General features: G+C 50.1%; 1 protein-coding gene across 1 annotated transcript; it reads right to left on the reverse strand.

The window, feature by feature from the left end:
* Positions 1–5,313: 5,313 nt before the first annotated feature.
* Positions 5,314–7,208, reverse strand: LOC128221555 (uncharacterized). Its single transcript, XM_052930161.1, has 2 exons — positions 6,729–7,208; positions 5,314–5,712 (listed from the first exon to the last, which is right to left on the reverse strand). The coding sequence occupies exons 1-2, from the start codon at positions 7,206–7,208 to the stop codon at positions 5,314–5,316; spliced, it is 879 nt and encodes a 292-aa protein (XP_052786121.1).
* Between the last annotated feature and the right edge of the window lie 4,355 nt (positions 7,209–11,563).

Consider the following 11,563-nt stretch of genomic DNA (forward strand, 5'->3'; position numbering starts at 1 on the left):
TCTTCACCTACACGGATAGACAATGTGTTATTCACCTACACGGGAAGGCAATGTCTGTTTACCCTACATGGGTACACAATGCGTTCTTCAAATACATAGGTATTGGGTAGGCAATGTGTTGTTCAAATACTTGGGTAGGCAATGTGTCGATCACCTACTTTGGTAGGCAATGTGTTGTTCAAATAGATCGGATGGTAATGCATTGTTCAATTTCTAGGATAGACAATGGGTTATTTTCCTACATAGATAGGCAACGTGATGTTCACCTACATAATATGTTGTTCATCTACATGGGTAGAAAGTTCGTTGATCATCTAGTACATAAGTAGGCAGTATGTTGTTCATCTACGTAGAAGGCAGTTTGTTGTTTATCTACATAGGTAGGCAGTATGTTGTTCATCTACGTAGAAGGCAGTTTGTTGTTTATCTACATAGGTAGGCAGTATGTTGTTCATCTACGTAGAAGGCAGTTTGTTGTTCATCTACATAGGTAGGAAGTATCTTGTTCATCTACATAGGTAGGAAGTATGGTGTTCTGCCTACATAGGTAGGCAGTATGTTGTTCATCTACGTAGAAGGCAGTTTGTTGTTTATCTACATAGGTAGGCAGTATGTTGTTCATCTACATAGGTAGGAAGTATCTTGTTCATCTACATAGGTAGGAAGTATGGTGTTCTGCCTACATAGGTAGGCAGTATGTTGTTAATCTACATAGGTAGGCAGTTTGTTGTTCATCTACATAAGTAGTTAGTAGGCAGTATGTTTTTCTGCCTACATAAGAAGTCAGTTTGTTGTTCATCTACATAGGTAGGCAGTATGTTGTTCATCTACATAGGTAGGTAGTATGTTGTTCATCTACATAGATAGGCAGTTTGTTGTTTATCTCCATAGGTAGGCAGTATGATATTCTGCCTACATAGGTAGGTAGTATGTTGTTCATCTACATAGATAGGTAGGTTGTTGTTTATCTCCATAGGTAGGCAGTATGATGTTCGGCCTACATAGGTAGGCAGTATGTTGTTCATCTACATAGATAGGCAGTTTGTTGTTTATCTACATAGGTAGGCAGTATGTTGTTAATCGACATAGGTTGGCAGTATGATGTTCGGCCTACATAGGTAGGTAGTATGTTGTTCATCTACATAGATAGGCAGTTTGTTGTTTATCTCCATAGGTAGGCAGTATGATGTTCTGCCTACATAGGTAGGCAGTATGTTGTTCATCAACATAGGTAGGCAGTATGTTGTGCAACTACATAGGTAGGCAGTATGTTGTTTATCTACATAGGTAGGCAGTATGTTGTTCATCTACATAGGTAGGCAGTTTGTTGTTCTGCCTACATAAGTAGGCACTATGCTGTTCAACTACATAGGTAGGCAGTTTGTTGTTCTGCCTATATAGGTAGGCAGTATGGTGTTCATCTACATAGGTAGACAGTATGTTGTTCTGAACAATAAGTAGGCAGTTTGTTGTTCATCTACATAGGTAGGAAGTATCTTGTTCATCTACATAGGTAGGAAGTATGGTGTTCTGCCTACATAGGTAGGCAGTATGTTGTTAATCTACATAGGTAGGCAGTTTGTTGTTCATCTACATAAGTAGTTAGTAGGCAGTATGTTTTTCTGCCTACATAAGAAGTCAGTTTGTTGTTCATCTACATAGGTAGGCAGTATGTTGTTCATCTACATAGGTAGGTAGTATGTTGTTCATCTACATAGATAGGCAGTTTGTTGTTCATCTACATAGGTAGGCAGTATGATGTTCTGCCTACATAGGTAGGTAGTATGTTGTTCATCTACATAGATAGGTAGTTTGTTGTTTATCTCCATAGGTAGGCAGTATGATGTTCGGCCTACATAGGTAGGCAGTATGTTGTTCATCTACATAGATAGGCAGTTTGTTGTTTATCTACATAGGTAGGCAGTATGTTGTTAATCGACATAGGTTGGCAGTATGATGTTCGGCCTACATAGGTAGGTAGTATGTTGTTCATCTACATAGATAGGCAGTTTGTTGTTTATCTCCATAGGTAGGCAGTATGATGTTCTGCCTATATAGGTAGGCAGTATGTTGTTCATCAACATAGGTAGGCAGTATGTTGTTCATCTACATAGGTAGGCAGTTTGTTGTTCTGCCTACATAAGTAGGCACTATGCTGTTCAACTACATAGGTAGGCAGTTTGTTGTTCTGCCTATATAGGTAGGCAGTATGTTGTTCATCTACATAGGTAGGTAGTATGTTGTTCATCTACATAGGTAGACAGTATGTTGTTCTGAACAATAAGTAGGCAGTTTGTTTTCATCTACATAGGTAGGCAGTTTGTTGTTCATCTTCATAGGTAGGCAGTTTCTTGTTCATCTACATAAGTAGGCAGTAAGTTGTTCGCCTACATTAGTAGGCAGTATGTTGTTCATCTTCATAGGTAGGCAGTATGTTGTTCATCTACATAGGTAGGCAGTTTGGTGTTCATCTACATAAGTAGGCAGTATGTTGTTCATCTACATAGGTAGGCAGTTTGTTGTTCATCTTCATAGGTAGGCAGTATGCTGTTCAACTACATAGGTAGGCAGTTTGTTGTTCTACCTATATAGGTAGGCAGTATGTTGTTCATCTACATGTTCTGAATAATAAGTAGGCAGTATGTTGTTCTGAATAATAAGTAGGCAGTTTGTTGTTCATCTACATAGGTAGGCAGTTTGTTGTTCATCTACATAGGTAGGCTGTTTGCTGTTCATCTACATACGTATGCAGTGTATTGTTCTGCGTACATAAGTATGCAGTGTGTTGTTCATCTTCATAGGTAGGCAGTTTTTTGTTCATCTACATAAGTAGGCAGTATGTTGTTCGCCTACATTAGTAGGCAGTATGTTGTTCATCTTCATAGGTAGGCAGTTTGTTGTTCATCTACATAGGATGGCAGTTTGTTGTTCATCTACATAAGTAGGCAGTATGTTGTTCGCCTACATTAGTAGGCAGTATGTTGCTCATCTACATAGGTTGGCAGTATTTTGTTCGCCTACATTAGTAGGCAGTTCGTTGTTCATCTACATAGGTAGGCAGTATGTTGTTCACCTACATAGGTAAGCAGTGTGTTGTTCGCCTACATTAGTAGGCAGTTCGTTGTTCATCTACATAGGTAGGCAGTATGTTGTTCATCTACTTAGGTAGGCAGTATGTTGTTCATCTACATAGGTAGGCATTATGCTTTTCATCTACATAGGTAGGCGATTTGTTGTTCTGCCTACATAGGAAGACAGTATGTTTTTCATCTACATAGGTAGGCAGAATGCTGTTCATCTACATAGGTAGGCATTATGCTTTTCATCTACATAGGTAGGCGGTTTGTTGTTCTGCCTACATAGTTAGGCAGTTTGTTATTCATCTACATTGGTAGGCAGTATGTTGTTCATTTACATAGTAAGCAATATGTTGTTCATCTACATAAATAAGCAGTGTTCATCAACACTGTAAGGTTATGTTTTTATTACCTACTCGGTAAGCAACGTATATTTGTATTTTCGCGTTAAGTTGGACATCGTTTGGCTTGCGATGTAGGCTGGGGGACACGTGGGACATTTTTTGGCTTGCGATGTAGGCTGGGGGTCCCGTGTGACATTGTTTGGCTTGCGATGTTGGCTGGGGGAGCCGTGTGACATTGTTTGGCTTGCGATGTAGGCTGGGGGTCCCGTGTGACATTGTATGGCTTGCGATGTAGGCTAGGGGAGCCTGGTGGCATTGTATGGCTCGCGATATAGACTGGGGGAGCCGTGTGACATTGTTTGGCTTGCGATGTAGGCTGGGGGAGCCGTGTGACATTGTTTGGCTTGCGATGTTGGCTGCGGGAGCCTGGTGGCATTGTATGGCTCGCGATATAGACTGGGGGAGCCGTGTGACATTGTTTGGCTTGCAATGTTGGCTGGGGGAGCCTGGTGGCATTGTATGGCTCGCGATATAGACTGGGGGAGCCGTGTGACATTGTTTGGCTTGCGATGTTGGCTGGGGGAGCCGTGTGACATTGTTTGGCTAGCGATGTTGGCTGGGGGAGCCGTGTGACATTGTTTGGCTTGCGATGTTGGCTGGGGGAGCCGTGTGACATTGTTTGGCTAGCGATGTTGGCTAGGGGAGGCGTTTGACATTGTTTGGCTTGCGATGTTGGCTGGGGGAGCCGTGTGACATTGTTTGGCTTGCGATATAGGCTGGGAGAGCCGTGTGACATTGTTTGGCTTGCAATATAGGCTGGGAGAGCCGTGTGACATTGATTGGCTTGCGATGTAGGCTGGGGGAGCCGTGTGACATTGTTTGGCTTGCAATATAGGCTGGGGGAGCCGTGTGACATTGATTTGCTTGCGATGTAGGCTGGGGGAGCAGTGTGACCTTGTATGGCTTGCGATATAGGCTGGGGAAGCCGTGTGACATTGTTTGGCTTGCGATGTAGGCTGGGGGAGCCGTGTCACATTGTTTGGATGCGATGTTGGCTGGGGGAGCCTGGTGGCATTGTATGGCTTGCGATGTTGGCTGGGGGAGCCGTGTGACATTGTATGGCTTGCGATATAGGCTGGGGGGCCGTGTGACATTGTTTGGCTTGCGATGTAGGCTGGGAGAGCCGTGTGACATTGTTTGGCTTGCGATGTAGGCTGGGGGAGCCTGGTGGCATTGTATGGCATGCGATGTTGGCTTGGGGAGCCATGTGACATTGTTTGGCTTGCGATGTAGGCTGGGGGACAAGTGGGACATTGTATGGCTTGCGATGTAGGCTGGGGGAGCCGTTTGACATTGTTTGGCTTGCGATGTAGGCTGGGGGATACGTGGGACATTGTATGGCTTGCGATGTAGGCTGGGGGAGCCGTGTGACATTGTATGGCTTGCGATTTTGGCTATGGGAGCCTGGTGGCATTGTATGGCATGCGATGTTGGCTGGGGGAACCGTGGGACATTGATTAGCATGCGATGTAGGCTGGGGGACACGTGGGACATTGTATGTCTTGTGATGTATGCTAGGGGACACCTGGGACATTGTTTGGCTTGCGATATAGGCTGGGGGACACGTGTGACATTGTTTGGCTTGGATGTAGGCTGGGGGACACGTGTGACATTGTTTGGCTTGGATGTAGGCTGGGGGAGCAGTGTGACATTGAATGGCTTTTAATGTAGGCTGGGGGACAAGTGTAACATTGTTTGGCTTGCGATGTAGTCTGGGGGACACGTTTGACATTGTATGGCTTGCGGTGTAGGCTGGGGGAGCCGTGGGACATTGTTTGGCTTGTGATGTAGGCTGGGGCACACGTGGGACATTGTATGTCTTGTGATGTAGGCTAGGGGACACCTGGGACATTGTTTGGCTTGCGATGTAGGCTGGGGTAGCCTTGGGACATTGTTTGGCTTGCGATGTAGAATAGGGGACACATGGGACATTGTTTGGCTTGCGATTTAGGCTGGGGGAGCCGTGTGACATTGTATGGCTTGCGATGTAGGCTAGGGGACACCTGGGACATTGTTTCAATTGCGATGTAGGCTAGGGGACACGTGGGACATTGTATGGCTTGCGATGTAGGCTGGGGGAGCCGTGTGACATTGTTTGGCTTGCGATGTTGACTGGGGGAGCCGTGTGACATTGTTTGGCTTGGATGTAGGCTGGGGGAGACGTGTGACATTGTATGGCTTGCGATTTTGGCTGTGGGAGCCTGGTGGCATTGTATGGAATGCGATGTTCGCTGGGGGAGCCGTGGGACATTGTATGGCTTGCGATGTAGGCTGGGGGAGCCGTGTGACATTGTTTGGCTTGCGATGTAGGCTGGGGGAGCCGTGTGACATTGTTTGACTTGCGATGTAGGCTGGGGGAGCCGTGTGACATTGTTTTGCTTGCGATGTAGGCTGGGGGACACATGGGACATTGTATGGCTTGCGATGTAGGCTGGGGGAGCCGTGTGACATTGTTTTGCTTGCGATGTAGGCTGGGGGAGCCGTGTGACATTGTTTGGCTTGGATGTAGGCTGGGGGAGCCGTTTGACATTGTATGGCTTGCGATTTTGGCTGTGGGAGCCTGGTGGCATTGTATGGCATGCGATGTTCGCTGGGGGAGCCGTGGGACATTGTATGGCTTGCGATGTAGGCTGGGGGAGCCGTGTGACATTGTTTTGCTTGCGATGTAGGCTGGGGGAGCCGTGTGACATTGTTTGGCTTTTGATGTAGGCTGGGGGAGCCGTTTGACATTGTTTGGCTTTTGATGTAGGCTGGGGGACACGTGGGACATTGTATGGCTTGCGATGTAGGCTGGGGGAGCCGTGTGACATTGTTTGGCTTTTGATGTAGGCTGGGGGACACGTGGGACATTGTATGGCTTGCGATGTTGGCTGGGGGAGCCGTGTGACATTGTTTGGCTTTTGATGTAGGCTGGGGGAGCCGTGTGACATTGTTTGGCTTTTGATGTAGGCTGGGGGAGCCGTGTGACATTGTTTGGCTTTTGATGTAGGCTGGGGGAGCCGTGTGACATTGTTTGGCTTTTGATGTAGGCTGGGGGACACGTGGGACATTGTATGGCTTGCGATGTAGGCTGGGGGAGCCGTGTGACATTGTTTTGCTTTTGATGTAGGCTGGGGGAGCCGTGTGACATTGTTTGGCTTTTGATGTAGGCTGGGGGAGCCGTGTGACATTGTTTTGCTTGCGATGTAGGCTGGGGGAGCCGTGTGACATTGTTTGGCTTGGATGTAGGCTGGGGGAGCCGTGTGACATTGTATGGCTTGCGATTTTGGCTGTGGGAGCCTGGTGGCATTGTATGGCATGCGATGTTGGCTGGGGGAGGCGTGGGACATTGTGTGGCTTGCGATGTAGGCTGTGGGAAACGTGGGACATTGTATGGCTTGCGATGTAGGCTGAGGAAACCGTGTGACATTGTTTGGCTTGCGATGTAGGCTGGGGGACACGTGGGACATTGTATGGCTTGCGATGTAGGCTGGGGGACACGTGTGACATTGTTTGGCTTGCTATGTAGGCTGGGGGACACGTGGGACATTGTATGGCTTGCGATGTATGCTCTGGGAGCCGTGTCACATTGTATGGCTTGCGATGTAGGCTGGGGACACGTGGGACATTGTTTGGCTTGCGATGTAGGCTGGGGGACACGTAGGACATTGTTCGGCTTGCGATGTAGGCTGGGGGAGCCGTGTGACATTGTATGGCTTGCGATGTTGGCTGGGGGAGCTGGTGGCATTGTTTGGCTTGCGATGTAGGCTGGGGGAGCCGTGTGACATGCGATGTTGCTTGCCGTGTAACATTGTATTGCTTGCGATATAGGCTGGGGTAGCCGTGTGACATTGTTTGGCTTGCGATGTAGGCTGGGGGAGCCGTGTGACATTATTTGGCTTGCGATGTTGGCTGGGGGAGCCTGGTGACATTGTATGGCTAGCGATGTTGGTTGGGGGAGCCGTGTGACATTGTTTGGCTTGCGATGTAGGCTGGGGGACACGTGGGACATTGTATGGCTTGTGATGTAGGCTGGGGGAGCCGTGTGACATTGTATGGCTAGCGATGTAGGCTGGGGGAGCCGTCTGACATTGTATGGCTTGCGATGTTGGCTGGGGGAGCCTGGTGGCATTGTTTGGCTAGCGATGTAGGCTTGGGGACACGTGGGACACTGTACGGCTTGCGATATAGGATGTGGGACCCGTGTGACATTGTTTGGCTTGCGATGTAGGCTGGGGGACATGTGGGACATTGTTTGACTTGCGATGTAGGCTGGGGGACACGTGGGACATTTTTTGTCTTGCGATGTAGGCTGGGGGAGCCGTGTGACATTGTTTGGCTTGCGATGTAGGCTGGGGGTCCCGTGTGACATTGTATGGCATGCGATGTAGGCTGGGGGAGACGTGTGACATTGTTTGACTTGCAATGTAGGCTGGGGGAGCCGTGTGACATTGTTTGGCTTGCGATGTTGGCTAGGGGAGCCTGGTGGCATTGTATGGCTAGCGATGTAGGCTGGGGGAGCCGTGTGACATTGTTTGACTTGCAATGTAGGCTGGGGGACACGTGGGACATTGTTTGCCTTGCGATGTTGGCTGGGGGAGCCGTGTGACATTGTTTGGCTTGCTATGTTGGCTGGGGGAGCCGTGTGACATTGTTTGGCTTGCAATATAGGCTGGGGGAGCCGTGTGACATTGTTTTGCTTGCGATGTAGGCTGGGGGTCCCGTGTGACATTGTATGGCTAGCGATGTAGGCTGGGGGAGCCGTGTGACATTGTTTGGCTTGCGATGTAGGCTGGGGGAGCCGTGTGACATTGTTTGGCTTGCAATATAGGCTGGGGGAGCCGTGTGACATTGTTTGGCTTGCGATGTAGGCTGGGGGAGCCGTGTGACATTGTTTGGCTTGCAATATAGGCTGGGGGAGCCGTGTGACATTGATTGGCTTGCGATGTAGGCTGGGGGAGCCGTGTGACATTGTTTGGCTTGCAATATAGGCTGGGGGAGCCGTGTGACATTGTTTGGCTTGCGATGTAGGCTGGGGGAGCCGTGTGACATTGTTTGGCTTGCGATGTAGGCTGGGGGAGCCGTGTGACATTGTTTGGCTTGCAATATAGGCTGGGGGTCCCGTGTGACATTGTATGGCTAGCGATGTAGGCTGGGGGAGCCGTGTGACATTGTTTGGCTTGCGATGTAGGCTGGGGGACACGTGGGACATTGTATGGCTTGTGATGTAGGCTGGGGGACACGTGGGACATTGTTTGACTTGCGATGTAGGCTGCGGGACACGTGGGACATTGTTTGACTTGCGATGTAGGCTGGGGGACACGTGGGACATTGTTTGGCTTGCGATGTAGGCTGCGGGACACGTGGGACATTGTTTGGCTTACGATGTAGGCTCGGGACCCGTGGGACATTGTTTGACTTGCGATGTAGGCTGGGGGACACGTAGTACATTTTTTGGCTTGCGATGTTGGCTGGGGGAGCCGTGTGACATTGTTTGACTTGCGATGTAGGCTGGGGGACACGTGGGACATTTTTTGGCTTGCGATATAGGCTGGGGGAGCCGTGTGACATTGTTTGGCTTGCGATGTAGGCTAGGGGAGCCTGGTGGCATTGTATGGCTCGCGATATAGACTTGGGGAGCCGTGTGACATTGTTTGGCTAGCGATGTTGGCTAAGGGAGGCGTTTGACATTGTTTGGCTTGCGATGTAGGCTGGGGGAGCCGTGTGACATTGTTTGGCTTTTGATGTAGGCTGGGGGACACGTGGGACATTGTTTGGCTAGCGATGTTGGCTGGGGGAGCCGTGTGACATTGATTGGCTTGCGATGTTGGCTGGGGGAGCCGTGTGACATTGTTTGGCTTGCGATGTAGGCTGGGGGACACGTGGGACATTGTATGGCTTGTGATGTAGGCTGGGGGACACGTGGGACATTGTTTCACTTGCGATGTAGGCTGGGGGAGCCGTGTGACATTGTATGGCTTGCAATGTTGGCTGGGGGACACGTGGGACATGATGTAGGCTTGCGATGTTGGCTGGGGGAGCTGGTGGCATTGTTTGGCTTGCGATGTAGGCTGGGGGAGCCGTGTGACATTGTTTGGCTTTTGATGTAGGCTGGGGGACACTTGGGACATTGTATGGCATGCGATGTTGGCTGGGGGAGCCGTGTGACATTGTTTGGCTTTTGATGTAGGCTGGGGGAGCCGTGTGACATTTTTTGGCTTTTGATGTAGGCTGGGGGACACGTGGGACATTGTATGGCTTGCGATGTTGGCTGGGGTAGCCGTGTGACATTGTTTGGCTTTTGATGTAGGCTGGGGGAGCCGTGTGACATTGTTTGGCTTTTGATGTAGGCTGGGGGAGCCGTGTGACATTGTTTGGCTTTTGATGTAGGCTGGGGGAGCCGTGTGACATTGTTTGGCTTTTGATGTAGGCTGGGGGACACGTGGGACATTGTATGGCTTGCGATGTAGGCTGGGGGAGCCGTGTGACATTGTTTTGCTTTTGATGTAGGCTGGGGGAGCCGTGTGACATTGTTTGGCTTTTGATGTAGGCTGGGGGAGCCGTGTGACATTGTTTTGCTTGCGATGTAGGCTGGGGGAGCCGTGTGACATTGTTTGGCTTGGATGTAGGCTGGGGGAGCCGTGTGACATTGTATGGCTTGCGATTTTGGCTGTGGGAGCCTGGTGGCATTGTATGGCATGCGATGTTGGCTGGGGGAGCCGTGGGACATTGTGTGGCTTGCGATGTAGGCTGTGGGAAACGTGGGACATTGTATGGCTTGCGATGTAGGCTGAGGAAACCGTGTGACATTGTTTGGCTTGCGATGTAGGCTGGGGGACACGTGGGACATTGTATGGCTTGCGATGTAGGCTGGGGGACACGTGTGACATTGTTTGGCTTGCTATGTAGGCTGGGGGACACGTGGGACATTGTATGGCTTGCGATGTATGCTCTGGGAGCCGTGTCACATTGTATGGCTTGCGATGTAGGCTGGGGACACGTGGGACATTGTTTGGCTTGCGATGTAGGCTGGGGGACACGTAGGACATTGTTCGGCTTGCGATGTAGGCTGGGGGAGCCGTGTGACATTGTATGGCTTGCGATGTTGGCTGGGGGAGCTGGTGGCATTGTTTGGCTTGCGATGTAGGCTGGGGGAGCCGTGTGACATGCGATGTTGCTTGCCGTTTAACATTGTATTGCTTGCGATATAGGCTGGGGTAGCCGTGTGACATTGTTTGGCTTGCGATGTAGGCTGGGGGAGCCGTGTGACATTATTTGGCTTGCGATGTTGGCTGGGGGAGCCTGGTGACATTGTATGGCTAGCGATGTTGGTTGGGGGAGCCGTGTGACATTGTTTGGCTTGCGATGTAGGCTGGGGGACACGTGGGACATTGTATGGCTTGTGATGTAGGCTGGGGGAGCCGTGTGACATTGTATGGCTAGCGATGTAGGCTGGGGGAGCCGTGTGACATTGTTTGGCTTGCGATGTTGGCTGGGGGAGCCGTCTGACATTGTATGGCTTGCGATGTTGGCTGGGGGAGCCTGGTGGCATTGTTTGGCTAGCGATGTAGGCTTGGGGACACGTGGGACACTGTACGGCTTGCGATATAGGATGTGGGACCCGTGTGACATTGTTTGGCTTGCGATGTAGGCTGGGGGACATGAGGGGCATTGTTTGACTTGCGATGTAGGCTGGGGAACACGTGGGACATTTTTTGGCTTGCGATGTAGGCTGGGGGAGCCGTGTGACATTGTTTGGCTTGCGATGTAGACTGGGGGTCCCGTGTGACATTGTTTGACTTGCAATGTAGGCTGGGGGAGCCGTGTGACATTGTTTTGGCTTGCGATGTTGGCTAGGGGAGCCTGGTGGCATTGTATGGCTAGCGATGTAGGCTGGGGGAGCCGTGTGACATTGTTTGACTTGCAATGTAGGCTGGGGGACACGTGGGACATTGTTTGGCTTGCGATGTTGGCTGGGGGAGCCGTGTGACATTGTTTGGCTTGCTATGTTGGCTGGGGGAGCCGTGTGACATTGTTTGGCTTGCAATATAGGCTGGGGGAGCCGTGTGACATTGTTTGGCTTGCGATGTAGGCTGGGGGGGT

This window comes from Mya arenaria, chromosome 16 (genome assembly GCF_026914265.1).
Source record: "Mya arenaria isolate MELC-2E11 chromosome 16, ASM2691426v1".
Lineage (NCBI taxonomy): Eukaryota > Metazoa > Mollusca > Bivalvia > Myida > Myidae > Mya > Mya arenaria.

Coding starts and splice junctions, on each gene's coding strand:
- LOC128221555 (XM_052930161.1), bottom strand. CDS start 7,208: ATGCCACCAGCTCCCCCAGCCAACATCGCAAGCCATACAATGTCACAC. Junction 5,713..6,728: donor AAAATCGCAAGCCATACAAT/GTCACACGGCTC, acceptor CGGCTCCCCCAG/CGAACATCGCATTCCATACA.